Source organism: Felis catus, chromosome A1 (assembly GCF_018350175.1).
Source record: "Felis catus isolate Fca126 chromosome A1, F.catus_Fca126_mat1.0, whole genome shotgun sequence".
Taxonomy (NCBI): Eukaryota; Metazoa; Chordata; class Mammalia; order Carnivora; family Felidae; genus Felis; species Felis catus.
The window spans coordinates 209,928,178-209,944,886 of NC_058368.1; the positions used below are offsets into that span (position 1 = coordinate 209,928,178).

General features: G+C 37.5%; 1 protein-coding gene across 1 annotated transcript in view; it reads left to right on the forward strand.

Moving 5' to 3' along the window:
* Positions 1 to 2,919: 2,919 nt before the first annotated feature.
* Positions 2,920 to 16,709, forward strand: part of RANBP3L (RAN binding protein 3 like) — a 290,513-nt gene continuing 276,723 nt past the window's right edge. The window contains exons 1-2 of the mRNA XM_019811844.2: positions 2,920 to 3,062; positions 15,783 to 15,872. Coding sequence (XP_019667403.1) covers positions 15,830 to 15,872 — 43 coding nt within the window. The 5' untranslated portion in view covers positions 2,920 to 3,062; positions 15,783 to 15,829. The remainder of the gene's footprint in view (positions 3,063 to 15,782; positions 15,873 to 16,709) is intronic.

Here is a 16,709-nt window from a genome sequence, read left to right on the forward strand (position 1 = left end):
GTGTCTTTTATAGTTATCTGTATATTTACATTTATGGTACTAGTCATTATTTTATGTAGGTTTAAATTTCGATATATTATTGTCTTTCACCTTGAAGCACTTTTTTTTTTTTTCAACGTTTTTATTTATTTTTGGGACAGAGAGAGACAGAGCATGAACGGGGGAGGGGCAGAGAGAGAGGGAGACACAGAATCGGAAACAGGCTCCAGGCTCCAAGCCATCAGCCCAGAGCCTGACGCGGGGCTCGAACTCCCGGACCGCGAGATCGTGACCTGGCTGAAGTCGGACCCTTAACCGACTGCGCCACCCAGGTGCCCCATGAAGCACTTTTAAACATAGCTTATGGCAATGAATTCTCTCAGTTTTTGTTGTCTGAAAGTATCTTTATTTCAACCTCATTTCTGAAGGATTTTTTAAAAATCTTCTTTAAAAATTTCTTTTAATGTTTATTTTTGAGGGAGAGAGAGACAGACAGAGTATGAGTGGGGGAGGGGCAGAGAGAGAGGGAGACCCAGAATGTGAAGCAGGCTCCAGGCTCTGAGCTGTCAGCACAGAGCCCCACATAGGGCTCAAACTCACAAACCGCGAGATCATGACCTGAGCTGAAGTCGGACACTTAACCAACTGAGCCACCCAGGCGCCCCTGAAGGATTTTTTTAAAAAAATATAGAATTCTAGACTGGTTCCCCCATCCCACCCGCCACCCTCTTTAAACCTTCAAAAATGTTGGTCCATTTTGTTCTGTGAAATGAGAGATAAGTGATAATTTTTGATGAGAAATAAGTGATAATTTTTATTTCCTTGTGTATAATGGGCATTTCCTCATCTGCTGCTGCTTCTATAATCTTTCTCTCCACTGATTTTTAGCAGTTTTATTATGATGTGCCTTGGCATGGTTTTCTTTTTGTTTATTCTTTTGGGATGTGTTGGGTGTCTGGGATGTGTGAGTTTATATTTTTTATCAAAATTCATCATAATTTCATCAAAATATAATTTCATCAAAATTTATATATTTCATCAAAATATTTTTCATCAAAATTGTGTGAGTTTATATTTTTCAACATTTTGATCATTATTTCTTTAAATATTTCTTCCATATTCTCTCCAGGACTCAAGTTACACATATATTAGACTATTATTGATATTGTGCCGCATATCCCTGATGCTCTAATAATATTTTTAAGCCCCTCTTAACTTGTGCTTTAGTTTGGGTAGTTTCTATTGCTTGTTTTCAAGTTTACTGGTCTTTTCTTCTGTAGTGTTCATCAGTTACTGATCTCTTCCAGTAAATTTTTCATTTTGGATATTGTATTTTTCATCTGTAGAAGTTCCATTTGTTTCTTTTTTTATATCTTCCACTTCTCTAATCATTATGTTCATGCTTTTCTCTAAATCCTTGAGCATATTTGTGATATTTTAAGCAGTTGTTTTAAATCCATCATCCATGAATTCCATAATTTCTGTCATTTTGGGGGGTATATTTCTATGGGTAATTTTTCTCCTAATTATGGGTCACATTTCCTTGTTTCTTTAAATATTTAGTGTTTTTTTTTTTTTTTTTAGTTTATTTATTTAATTTGAGAGAGAGAGAGATCACATGTGTGTGCACACAAGCAGTGGAAGGACAGAGAGAGAGGGAGGGAGAGAGAATCCCAAACAGACTCCATGCTGTGCTGTCTGCTGTCAGTGTGGAGCTCGATGTGGGGCACAAACCCATGAATGGTGAGATCATGACTGGAGCCACCCAGCTGAAACCAGCAGTCAGATGCTTAACCTTCTGAGTCACCCAGGCACCCCTAGTGTTTTTGATTGGATGCTGGACAGTGCATTTAAGTGTCTGGATCTTTTTATCTTTCTTTACTGGAAGAGTGGATAGATTTGTTCTGTCATGCAGTTAACTTACAGAGTAGCTTCATCATTCTGAGGCTAGTTTTTAAGCTTTTGTTAGGGACAAGTATAGAGTAACTTTTTTTTTTTTTTCTAGGATTAGTTTGGCCCTAATTCTATGCCCTGCCCTTTATTGGGTCTTCAGTGGGGAAAAACAAAGAATCAAACAAACAAACAAAAACAAACTCAGGTATTCAGTAAAGTTTCTGTTTTTCTTTGATTGGTCTCATGCAGTATTACCCTGTGCATGCACAAGGTTGGTATTCAGCCAAATACTCAAAGAGACCCCTACACAGATTTCTAAAGCTATATCTCTGCACAGTTCTGTCTTCATTGCCCTGCAAATTTCAGCCACCTTATCTTATGTAAACTTCATTGAAGATCTCTTCCACTCAGTGAGACCACTGTGCTCTGCTTGCTTTCTGCTTTCATGGCCTGGAGTCTGGTAAATGCCTTCAGAGAAAAATGTTATAGGGGTCACTATCAGAATAATTTCATTTGTTTCCCTTCTCTGGGGAGTTACAGTTTTCTTGTTTATTATTATTTTTTAATGATTATTTTTTGAGAGAGAGAGAGCATGAGCAGGGGAGGGGCAGAGAGAGAGAGGGAGACACAGATTCCGAAGCAGGCTCCAGTCTCTGAGCTGTCAGCACAGAGCCCTATTCAGGGCTCGAACTCACGAACCATGAGATCATGACCAGAGCTGAAGTCAGATGCTCAACCAACTGAGCCACCCAGGCATCCCTGTATGTATACATTTAATATAGGTTCAACGTCTTTGGTCTTATACCTTTAAGGTTAGCTACCGGGAGATCATGACCTGAGCTGAAGTTGGACACTCAACCGAGTGAGCCACCCAGGTGCCCCAAGAGTTACAGTTTTCTGATGCTAGTTGTCCACGGTCTAAAAACAATTGTTTCATGCCTATTTCTCAGAGAAGAAAATGAGCAAGGCACTCTTGTGTCTACCTCTGACCTTGCTGGCCTCTTCCATAATACCCCTTGTGCAATCATGTGAAATTCTGAGTACAGGGGCTGGATGAGTTCACGGAGTTAAGAGATCTGAAATGTGTGCTGGGTTCCTACTCTCAGATTAAAAATGCAGCTTAGAATAAGGCGACTTCAGCATTTCTCGTTCAGAGTGCTTCTGGGGAAATTCTTTATGAACTCGCTAAGGTAGGTGTTCGGGAGGTTGGTAACATGAGGCAAATAGCTCCTGTCTCCCTCCTCTAGGTCCTTCCTAAGTTGGAAAACTCTCCCTGATAAAGGCAAGAACTGAGCTAGAGCTTGGGGAACAGGCTTGGAGGAGGTGGGAGCAGGGTGCAGGCACCAAGGTGGCTCAGCCTCTCTGGCTTTCGCTTTTTCTAAGGTATCCCCTCTTTTCCTTTTCTTACCCCCTACCCCCACCAAATTCTGGTGTTGTGGTTGCTATTTTCTGAAGAGCACTACTTTAAAATAACTTTTATTGTGTCATAAAATAAACAAGACAAACAAGACAAATATTTATTCATTGTTGAACACCTAAAACTTACTGAGCATCCTTAGAGAACTATCTTAGATGGTATTTCCTTTTAATGAAATAGGTAGTTGGAATAGCTGGAATAATATAATGCATGAAGTTGTGTGTCCAATTTTTAAAGCCTAGTATTATGAACATTTTTCTAAAAATTTTAGCTCTGCTTTTACTTGTTGTGTTAGCTTGGATATTAGTCTCGGTAAACCTCCGTATCCTCATTTGTAAAATGGAGATAATAGTAGTACCTCCTTCACAAGATTGCTGTCAGGACTAAATAAGATAGTATACATCCCACTCTTAGCTAGTGCCTGACATATGGTAAGCACTCATTAGCTGTTAGCTAATACTTTTTCATGTCATGAATGAGTTCATTATATCATCAAAGTATGGCTTTTCAACGAGTGTGTATTATGTCATTGTATAACTGTATCGTGACTTATTCAACTGTTGCCCTATTTTGGACATTCATACTTGGTAAGATTTTTGCGTTATAAGTAATTTTGTGATGAAAGTCCATTGAATATAAACCTGTCTCCCTTTCATGTGAAGGTAAATCCCTGGAAGTGGAAGGAATAGATGGGGAAAAGGAACGGAACATTAGTGGAGGTAGAGTTTCCTTCATCGATCTCAGCTCAGACTCCTCACATAAGGCCTCTGAGAAAGGAGAGAAGCAGCTTGGGGCTGGCTTCTAGAGGAGCTTGGGCTAAAGGAGAGAGGAAGACCCTTTGGGACATTTATGCCTTCCCTCCTTTTTGTTTCAAATTCTCAGAGGGTTGGGGCTCACTGAACTGGGAAGACCTGAGGTCTATGTCCACAGCTCACTGGCCAAGTATGTGACGTTGGGAAAGTCACTCAATTTCCATGGGCTTCCTCTTGGATAAAATGAGGAATTGGACTCCACTTCTAAAGTTCCTTTAAATGCTAGCATCCTTCAATCTAAGACTCTGACAACCTCATATCTAATATCAACAGACTCCACTTCTTACTTCAAGTGGAGAATTTAGTTCGTGAAATCTTTGGTTAATACATGTTTTCCAGAAGCATTTATCCCACATCTACTATTCATCCATCACAGAGGTGAATGGTCTCCAGTCTTCGAGGAACTCCCAGTCTAGTAGGGAAATAGGACAATTATATTGACACACCGCGACAAGTTCTATAATAGAGGCTATCGCTGAATCCCATGGAAGGACAGAAGGAGGAGATATCTGTTATGTTTTTAATGGTGCTGAGTGTGTGGGTCAGATTAGGAGTGGATCACCCAGGAAAACAGGCAAGCTGTCTCCAATCTCTTTTATGTATGGGCCTGATTCTGAGTATCAGTGAAAGCTCTCTTGATATGAGATTGTTATCTTAAAACATCTCCATAAAGCGAATATTGCCAAGAAATTCCAAGATGAGAGAAGGGAAGTTGACTACAAAAATGAACAAGACATTGTCTTTACCTCCTAAATAGGGATGGGAAAAGGCGGCTATGGAAGTGGTCAGTATGGAAAGTTAAGTATGGAAATAATAATAATAAGTTATGGACAGAGCAATTTTATTCCTGAGAGATCTGGGGTGTTCCTTCTGGCTTGTTGAAAACAATGTTGGCTTTGGAGTTAGAGTGGACAGGTAGCTTCAGGATCTAGGATAGGTTGCCTGATAGCTGTATCAGTAAACAGACCCAGGAACACTTACCTGGAGATAATGCCCCTAGAGCTGGGGTATGTATCAGACACTGTAGAAGATGCTCCTTTCTCCCTTCCTCTGGTCACCAATCTTTTAGTCTTTGTTTACATATCTTAAAGGTGTGAATAGTATTTTCCCCTGAAGGAATATTGATGAAGTAGTGAGTATGAGGGCATTTGGCACATGTTAGAGCATTACTGTGGTTCTGGAAGGAGGATATGAACTAGAGTCTTGAAGAACGGACTTATCCAGTAGACGTTTTAAGGAAGATTTTGGCATTCACCAGGGAGTTGTGCTCATCTGCAGAAGGGCACCATCCAGGAGCAGTTCCTGGCACGGGGCCTAATGCTGTGGGCAGTGGTGAAAGCTCTCACAGGAGAGGGAAATGGAGCAAAGGGGAAGGAGGACAGGGCCAGCTGACCACATCTCAGTCCGACTTGGCCAAAGTGCCAGTAGGGAAGGGATACTTAGGCAGAGTAGGGTCTGGGGGTGGGGTGACTTCTTCTGAAGTGCTAGTCATCTAGCACTATGGGGAATGTGACAAATAGTGGTTAGCACCCCTCCCTCTCTGTCCCTCCTTGTTGTGTTCCAAAGGGGAAAGCTATGCTGAAAGGGCTTAAAAAAAAAAAAAAAAAAAAAGGCAGGGCAAGGGAAAGATAAACCAAGCAGGGGTTGCCAGGACAATAGTGAACAGACATCTGGGTTGAGTGTTTGGGGTTGTGCAGTGAAGGAGAAATGCCCTGAGAAGTGCTGGGCTTTGTTCAGAATTCAGACATAATGGCAAAGGCCAATGAGATCCTCTCCACCCACCCCCCTCCATCCCACCCCCCACCCCCAAAGTCCACCCAGACAGAGAGGGGGAGAGATAAAGAGGCGGGAGATTTATTTTGATGTAGAGTGTTCTGAAAGCAATCCAGAAGGGAACGGAAGTGAGCTCAGAGAAGGGAAAATGTAGGATATCCTAGGGCACTTTCACAAGGCACCAGGACAGGAGAGAGAATCCACAAAGCAGTGCGGTGACTGTTATCTCCATATGTACGGAATGCCCGCTCTGTGCCTGCAGTTGAAATCGGCGGCTTTTTTTTTTTGAACAGAATAGCATTTGCCGGATTTGGGATGTGTTATCTCAGAATGTGTTTCCTATGCCTGCTCCCTTGTCTCCCAGCATGCTCTGTCCAGCGTAGTGAAGGTGCCTGGTTAGATCACTGGGTAAGGCATGCACTATCTCTCATGCAAGCACAATCACAACATAGCTAGCAGTTAAAAACATGGACTCTGGTGCTACACTCTCTGGATTTGTAATCCAGTTCTACCACTTGGGCGAGAACTTAACCTTCCTGGGACTCAGTTTCCTCATTTGTAAAATGGGATAAGAGTAGTATCAGCTGTGGACTGTTACAGGGTTAGACAGGTTACACATGTGAGGCACTGAGGAGACTGCTTGGCACGTGGTAAGAACTATGAAGCGTTGGCTATCATTATTATAAAATACCTGGTGCTTAGAAGGTATTCAAACGATGTTAAGTGCTGTCAGAAAAATCATCGTATCAAACAGTTCCTGAATCCCTATGTATCCATGATGCTACGTTTTATACTTATTTATGGTGCTCAACTGAAGACATGTTTTTCGCCTGGTAACTTACTTTCTGGGGTGGATGCACTGATTTGGACACAAAGAATTGAAGAAAAAAATGAGAAATCAGGCACAAAAAATAATGCATCAAAAAATAAAGATGTGGGTCACCCAGGTGGCTCAGTCAGTTGTGTTTGACTTGATTTTGGCTCAAGTTATGATCTCATGGTTCGTGGAGTTGAGCCCCCCATCAGGCTCCCTGCTGATAGTATGAAGCCTGCTTGGGATTTTCTCTCCTCTTCTCTTCTGCCCCTATCCCCCAATCAATCAATCAATCAATCAATCAAATTAAATAAAAAAAAAAAAAAGATGTGAGCATAAAAAGCCAACCAAAATTTGTGCTTACTATCTTAACAGAGCAATCTCATTTCTTATTGGTAGGGTTTTAAAATTGGTTGATAAGTCGTGGCACCTGGGTGGCTCAGTTGGTTAAGCATCTTACTTTGGCTCAGGTCATGATGTCATGGTTTGTGAGTTCAAGTCCCGCATCAGGTGAGCTCGAGCCCCACTTCTTTCTCTTTCTCTCTGCCTCTCACTCACTTGCACCCTTTCTCTCACAAATAAAATAAAAATAAAAATAAAAATAAAATAAAATAAAATAGGTTGATATGTCAATTTGCAGCTGTTAAATAGTCATATGCCTACATGTAAGGAGGTCTCTATTGGGATATCACAGAAATCATTCTTATCCTGGTGAATCGTTTTCCATAATAATAGCTTGTTATTATAATAAATCATAAAATATTTAATGTTAAAGTTATATGTTATAATAAATATCATATTTATAGCAATATTTTATTTCTATAATAAAATGTTGAGAGAATACCAGCTATGATGTCATTTAGTTATCTCAAGGATCCTGTGATACAAAATATTTATTATTATTCCCATTTGACAGATGAGAAGGTTGAAATCGCTCAAGTTCACATAGTTAATGAAGGGTACAGCTTGTATTTAAACCTAGAACCTAGAACCATTTGAATTCAAATCTATATTCTAAATGACAAAGAATCCAAAGGTAATAATTTAGATTATCAAAAAGATATCAAAAGAAATAGAGTTGTGGACTGAAACTAACAGGAGTAGATAAAATAGGGATAGATGGAAAATTCTGAATGTACCTTCATAAAACCAGCTGTTTGAGTTTGAAATGGACAAAATATGGCTTAACAACAGATCATGTGATATATGCTTAGGTTTTCTTTCTTTTTCTTTTTTTTATTTTTCCTTTCTTTTTTCCTTTTTTTTTTTAAGTTTATTTTGAGAGAGAGGGAGTGGAGGAGAGGCAGGGAGAGAGAGGGGGAGAGGGAGAGGGAGAGGGAGAGGGAGAGAGAGAGAGAGAGAGAGAGAGAGAGAGAGAGAGAGAGAGAGAGAATCCCAAGCAGGCTCCACACTGTCAGTGCAGAGCCCAATGTGGGACTCGGGCCCACGAACCATGAGATCATGACCTGAGCTGAAATCGAGAGTCCAATGCTTAACCAACTGAGCCACCCAGGTGCACCTCTTTCTTTTCATTTTTAGATTTAATTTTAATATGAGCCAACAAATATCTAACATGGCTGCCCATAAAAGCTAATTGCTGTGGTTGCAGCAATCTGCAGAAACACAACCATCACAGGGAGGAACGGACGAATAGAACACTAAGAATTTGTGTCAGTGAAGGGTCTGGAAAATACGTTTCTAACAATTTCAACAACAAGGAATTGCTGAAGGAACCATGGTGGTGTTGTTTTCTAGAAAGCAATGATGGTTATTATAATAATATCTAATTCTGATACAACAGTTTCCTTGACTCAGGCTTATTTATGTATTAACTCTTTTATACCTTACAACAGTGTTATGAGTAGATGTATTATCATTTCACTTTTATGGATGAGGAAAATTTGTTATGCAGCACAGAAAACTAACAGAGTAATTCTCTACCTTGTGCTTCCCTCTGCCCTGCCCCTCCCCAGCCACCACCCCTGCCCCCAGTACAAGAGCATACAAGAGCTTTTTCTTTTCCTCCTGACTCGTGTTTTTAGCTTCTGCCATGGTCACATGTAAGATGTAAGTGCAGTGACAGAGTTTTTACTTTAGTATGTGGCCAAAGCTGACAGAGGACTAATGAAAACCTGTATCTCCTTTCCCAACTGTTTCCAGATGTGATGTAATGAATCCCTCCTTTTCAAGAATAGCATGCGAGGGGCTAGCTGTTAAAAGGAAACCGTTCCACATGTGAGCTAACTCCTTTTACTCTCTGACAAGCTGTTGCCTCTGTTGGCCAGGGTCTACCAGCCAGGTGTCTTCAGATGTGTGCCATGGCCAGCGAGATTCACACAGCCATGAAATTGTCCATGAGTGGGAAACATAGGAAATTACAAGTTAGAGATATGCAAAATCTTGCTGGATGTAAAGGTTGAACAGTCCTGACACAGACAGATATACAGAAAATAGTATAAACTCTCTTGCTATCATGATTTTGCCATTTGTTACTTGATAACTCTATTTAAAAATTTTGCAATAAATACTTTCAGCAGAAACAAGCTAAAAAACAAAAACAACAATAAAACAGAACAAAACCCCCAAACCTGAAAGAGTATATTTAAGGAAAAATAAGGTCCTGAATGTTCATTTCTCAAGTTTGTTGATGATGAATATAAAACTTGCACAAAGTGTTTGTTGACCTCAGGGGCTTAGTGATATCATTAAACACATGAAAAGCAAAGACACACATCTGCTGAAGAAGCAACAGCACCTACTTCAAAGTTAGAAGTTATTTTAAGAGGATTGTGTCCAAAGAAAACAACTTAACATGTGCAGTTGCGGAAAGGTATGTTTACACATCACTCTTTGAAGTGTGACTTTTCATTTAGATCAAATGTCTGTTCTTCTAAATTAATTTCAATCATTTTCAATTTCAAGATCTCTTGTGTATTTATAAGACAATGTTAAAGTGTTGCTCTATTAGCAATAGAAGAATTTTGCAATCAGTTAAAATAATTCCAGTTTTCTGTCAGGGTCATCAGATACTTCAAATAGGAAATCAGACCAGTTAAATTCCCATTAATGATTCAATTCTTTTTCCATCTGACAACTCATGAAGTCAAAGTAAAGCTTCCAGAAGATTTTCTGTTGAAGGCAAAACATCTGATATAATGGTGAATACTGTGATAAATTTAGTAAAAAAGTTAACATTGAAGATTAATTTTTTTTTTGCTGTGGAGATATTAATGAATATATGTTTTTGCAGAGCATATCAACATGATAAAAACATATCAACATGATAAAAAAATGTGTTCTAATTATGATATCTGGGGAGCAGAAATATAATTGGAATGGATTTTGGTCCATGCACAGATCCTAATTGCATTGAAACCACATTTAATATTTTACCAATTGAAATAGAAACTGATAATGGTTACATTTTACAAATATTTATATATATACACAAAGTAATGGATTACAATTTTTGTGTGTATGTGCAGTAAAGCTGCAAGAACTTCACCATAGCAGTATGTATTTTCTCTTAGTCACGCATCATCAATTGAATCTTATGAATGTTTGAGCTTTTTGAAAAATTACTTGCAAAATCAACTTAAGTATCAACCATGGGGAAGAATTTCTCTAAATTTTGATTGCATTCTATCCAAAATCAGTTGGAAATGTTTAATCAAATTATTCAATAAAGGAACAACCAAGATCTTTAGTTCTTAAAGTTTATAGCAAACTTTAATTATTAAAATCAAAGCTTGCAAACAGGGAGATATTGATGTTTATCCATACAAGAGCAAGGGAAGAAGCAAACACATTAATTAAAGAAAACTCCAATGCGGAAAGAGCTCCACATGCAGAATAAAATCTTTTGATAAAGATTTGGTTTTTAATTTGGTAAGTTTATATTCTATTCTGGAATGGATTGAAACTGAGAGGACCTGTGATTCTGTATAATCTACGTTTGATGAACTATTTAGAAAAATCATTAAAAACCACCTTTTAAAATGAACTTTATCTTATAAAAAATATTTGTTAAAGAAGATACTCTGGGGAAAAAAAAAGTACGTGTAAAAATATTTAAGTTGAAATATGAACAGATCTTAATTTAAACATTAAAATCTGAGGGGCACCTGGGTGGCTCAGTCACTTAAGCGTCTGACTCTTGGTTTTGGCTCAGGTCATGATCTCAGGGTTGATGAGTCTGAGCTCCACATCAGGCTCCGTGCTGACTGTGCAGCGCCTGCTTGGGATTCTCTCTCTCTCCCTCTGTCTCTGCCCCTCCCCCACTCGCTCTGCCTCTGTCTCTCTCAAAATAAATAAATAAACTTAAAAAAAAAAACAGATGTTCAAAAATTAAAATCTGAGAATAGGCTCTGTTTAGCAGACTTTGCTCAGAGTTGCCTAGAGAGTGCCCAGCACCCGTACAGAGATTGATCTAGATCTCTTAGATAAAAATATGGTCAGAAGAAAGGGGTCAATTGAAGCTGTCATGAATTTCAAATATATTAATCATAAAATTCGACTATGAATAATACTGAAGGCAAATTTATGAGAAAATTAAAAATAATAATTACATATCAAAAAATTCTTTACAAAAATACTAGTGATAGGGTCTTATAGACAGATCAAGCTAAAAAATTTATTAAAAACATGAAAGTGTACCAAGGATAATTATTTCACATTTATTAGTTTTAATGTTCAGATAATTTACATTCAGACTTAAAGTTTATCCTAATATACTCAGGTACATTAATTTTAACTTTTTAAGAAATAATTTTATTTTTGATAATAATTTTTTTAATGTTTATTTTTGAGAGGGAGAGAGACAGACAGACAGAGCACGAGCAGGGGAGGGGCAGGGAGAAAGGGAGACACAGAATCCGAAGCAGGCTCCAGGCTCCAAGCTGTCAGCACAGAGCCCAACACCTGGCTTGAACTCACGAACTACAAGACCATGACCTGAGCTGAAGTCAGACACTCAACCAACTGAGTCACCCAGGTGCCCTGAGAAGAAATTTTAATAAAATAATCTGTAAGTTCTCCAATAAAAGAATACCAGTTTTTTGGTCACTTAATATTCCAAAATGTTATATAATTTTAGTTATTTGTCTTAAGTTTTTATTTGGATATAACTTCAAACTTACAGAAAAGTTACAAGAATATTACAAGGAGGTCCATTCCTTCATGTTTCCATTTTGTTCCATTTACTTTAACATTTTCCCTTTTCTCTTTCTCTCTCCTTTATCAGTGTGTGTACATAAAATCTTTTTTTTTTTTTTCTTGCACCATTTGAGGGCTTAAGACACCCTTGCCCTTTTTCTACAAAATCATTTCATGTGGTTTTTACTGAAAGTAAGGATATTGAATTCAGGAAACTCAACATTACTATAACACTGTGATCTGTAGTTCATATCCAAAGTTCACCTCTTATCTCAGTAATGTCCCTTGTAGCTATTTTCTTCCCATCCAGGACCCAACGTAGTTAACACATATAGCAGCAGTTGTCAGGTCTCTTTGGTACCCTTCAATCTGAAATAGTTCCTCAGTTTTTCTTTGCCCTACTTAATTAACCTTGACATTTTTTAAAAGAACAAGCTAGCTGTTTTGTCCCTCAGTTTGGGTATGATTAATTTCAGACCATGCATTTTTGGCAGGGATAATGTGATATGTCCTCAGTGCATCACATCTGAAGGCACATGGTGTCAGTTTGTCCCAATATTAGTGATACTGACTTAGATCATTTGGATAAGTTGGTGTCCAGCAGATGTCTCCCCTGAAGGCATAGATATATTTTCTAAGAAGTAATTGGAGGTCATACAAATCAAATTTTTACCCGCTATATTTAGTATCAGTTGATTCTATTAATTGTCCTAGATTGGACCAATGGGATTCCTTCAAGCTAGATGGCTCCTTATTCTTTTGGGATGATCTCTTATTCTTTAAACATTTCCTTAATTTTCAGCATGAGGTATTACAGGAAGCCTTACTGCTTCAGGTTTGGAATCAGCCTTTTCTCCAAACATCCATGGCTTTTTAGTAAAGAGTGGTATTTATAAACCAAGATCTGACAACTAGTTGTGCTTCCTGTTACATGTGAATCAATGCTTATAATGGTAGTGCTGATACACACACACATACACACACACACACACACACGTATACACAAGCATGTACATATATGAACTTCTCTCTCTCTCTGTATGTACGGGTATAGAGCCATGAATTTATGCTCATATCCAATTCAATCCAACACCACAGGATACATTCTAATTTTCTTCCTTCTCTATATAATATACAAGTACTCATTTGTTCATGCCTGGAATATACAGAACGTAGCTTCACAATTGCTCAACCATACTACTGTGAAAAGCAAACTAGCTAGAATTTAATATATATTTATAGTTTTATTAGGTAAAAATATGTCCACTGAAGTGTAGGATCTCAAGTGTACAATGTGATGGAATTTTTCAAATGGATATACATGTGAAACACAATCCTTACCAAGATAAAGAGCATTTCTATCACTCCAGTGAGTTTCTTCTTGCCCCTTCATAGCATTTCAGTCCTTCCTGTAATACACACACTCAAAGGTGATTTTTTTTCCTTTCTGATTTTTAAAAACCACCTGAATTTAGTTTTACCTGCTTTAGAACTTCATACACAAGGTCATGAAGATACTCTCCTAGATTCTCCTAGAAGCTTTATAGTTTTAACTTTTATTGTCAGGTCTATGATCTATATCAAATTAAGTTTTGCGGATGATAAAATAGGAAGGAGTTGAGTGCCATTTCTCCCTCATACATGAATCTAGTTGTTTTAGTACATATGTTGAAAAGGCTTTCCTTTTGTCCTCATTGCATTGCTTTGGCATCCGTGTTGATAATCAAGTAATTGTTTAAGTGTATTTCTGGACTCTTTTTTTCCCACTGAAATTTGTCTATATGCTATTATCACACTGTCTTGATTATTGTAGCTTATATTTAAGTCTTAAAATAAGGCAGTGTGAGTACTCCAACTTTGTGCTTTTTTTGTTTAAGATTAGTTTAGTTACACTAGTTTTTTTTTTTTTCTCATTTGCCATATACAGTTAGCATGATCTTGTCAATGTCTCTAAAAATACCTGCAGGAATTGTAATTGGGATTGCTGTGAGTCTATAGATCAATTTGTAGAGAATTGACATTTTAACAATATTGAGTTTTCCCATCCATGAACATAGCATATCTCTCCATTTATGTAGGTCTTTAATTTTTATCTCAGAGTATTTTGTGGTTATGAGTGTAGCGGTTTTGCACATTCTTGCTGAATGTATTCCTAAGTATTTTATGTTTTTTTGATGCAATTGTAAATTGAGTTTTCTTAAACTTTATTTTTCAATTGTTTGCTGCTAAGAGTAGAAATCCTACACAATAGATTTTTAAATATTGACTTTTTATCCTGTGATTTTGATAAAATCACATACAAGTTTTATAGTTTTGTAGCTTCCTAACAACTTTCAACTTAACATTTGTGATGTCTGTGATTGGGAAGAGTTTTACTTCTTCTTTTTGAATCCTTTTGTCTTTTTTCCCCTTTTTACTGGTTGTATTGCAGTGGCTAGATGATGACATAGTTTTTTATCGAATTTGTGTAAGATTGATATTATTACCTCTGTTGTTTCTGATGAGTAGTCTACAATTATCAATATCATTGTTTTCCTTTTAGTCATATGTCTCTTTTATCTTAATGCGTTCAAGATTTTCTTTTTATCTTTGGTTTTTCAGTTGTTTGATTAGGATGTGCCTGAGTGTGTCCGTATTTTTCCTTGGGGAGTTGCTAATCTTTTTGCATCTGTATGCTGTTTTTCAAAAAAATTTGGTAAACCTTTGGCTATTATTTCTTCAAATAGTCTTTTTTCTTTTATATCATTCTTTTATTTTCTTCTGGGGGCTCTAATTACAAGTATATTAGTCTGGCTGATGTTGTCTTCTAGGTCCCTGATGTTTTGTTCATCTTCTTTAAATCTTTTATTTATTTATTCTTCTCTTTTTATGTTGGATAATTTCTATTGACCCATTGTTAAATTCATTAAACCTTTCTTCAAACTCCATACTCTGATTCCTCAAACCAGTAAGACTGGGACTTTCTGCTTATGTGTGATTGCTTTAGGCTTGTGTGGACTGGGGAGAAGTCTCAGGCAAAAACTATATAAACACAGATTTTATTGAATTCAGTTCTCTTCCAGAGATTGACTACCATCCAGTTTCTACTGCTTTTGATTGCTCTCCAGGGCCTTTAAATGGTTGTTTAAACTTTTTTTTTTCATAACTATCTGTAGAAAACACAAGCTACCTTGTCAATATTAGATATGGGAGTAGGAATACAAATACTATTCCCTAATTCACCCAATAAAGGAAAAATATGTTATATAAATATCATTAACAATTGAAATAGAACAATACGTTATAAAAATAAAATGTTTTAAAGATTTAAAAAGGCTTGTATAAATATTTGGGTTACACTTGGCAAACTTAACCTTAAAATATCTCATGTGTTAACCTGAGCCTATTAAATCATCACTAGAATGTAGCTCATGCCACTTGCAATTCACCTGGATCAACAGCTCCTGCACCGCTCCATTTGCTCTCTAATGAACTGAGTCTACAATTATGTACTTGAGTGTTATGGCTGCATCAAATTGCTCTCAAGGTTTCTAAATGCATACTCCAATATGTCCTTGTCTCATGGTGGCTCAGCCGCAAATATTCACAGATTGGCATAAGTCTGCAAAATGCATGATGAGCAATGCTGATATACATGTCATTCTTCCGGAACTGTGGATGCACCTCTGAGAAACAGCTGTGCATGATTGTTGAGAATGAGCTAGGTAATGAGTTAAGGGTATCCTTGTTGTGTAGTGAGTACTGCTGACCTTAATCCATCTATTTGTCTATATTCTACCTTTGACAAACTCTTGCCAGACCAGTGGCATAGTTGTGCATTGGGGACCAAGGTCTCTTTCTTCAGAGGATTGGTGGCCAACACAGATACCGTGACCTACCACTGTTTTTGCAGGAATAACCAAGTATTGTATCTCACTATCAAACCACCTGCTTTCTACAGACACTTCATCATCACCAACTGTGGCAGATCCTGGCACCTGTCAGTGGATGGACTCTTCATGGTTTTCAGTTTTCTTCCATCATGAAGATGGTAATGACGGGACTGAGTAAGATTCCTTGGGTTTTTTCTCTTGGCATGGGAGGTGAGACAACCTAAAGAGGTATGCATACTTTTTCACAATAGAGGAGTGGCATGCACAGTTATTTAATTTGAATATTTAAAAAAGACAGTTTTATTTTGTACCCCATATTAGGAAAAAGGGACATATAAGTCACCAAAATAGATATATCCAAAGAGGTACATCTAAAACTGCAGACAACAAAGTCAATGATAACACTAGAACTAACTATCTGTGTTATGTTCTTTATAAATACTGATACTTTTAGGGCAGAAAGTTTGGTTGAGAATGCATTGACTAAGTGGACAAAATCCTCATTTAATTTGTGTAAGTCTTTTTCCCAAAGAAGTAGAATTTAGAATGTCCTATTTTTTTGCTATAAATTTGGGCTTGGTTAAATATTGAGACCAGTGATGAAGATGTTTGTGTGGAGAGAGGAACACAGAGAACTAAATTTAACTAGTTTAATTTACCAAGTATTATTTTTGTGATCTGTTTTTACTCTGTTTGGGCCATTGTGTTGATTCTGAAATGTTTATCTGCCCTTGGAGATTTCAGTGATGAGAACATTTTAAGAACTCTGAAAAATTCTGTAGTTCATTAAATGCAATCACCTGTTGGCATGTGGTCAAGACATAATTCACAGGAAAACATTTGTGTTGTGGGATTAGTCCATATCCATCAGGTAAAAGCTTATTTGGTCAGTCATCTTTCCCAAAAGTCCTGGCAGGGAGACTTGGTGTCTGTATTGTTTTATAATGACTCATATCAAGGGTTAAACTCCTTGATCCTTGCTGGGGTCATGTTGT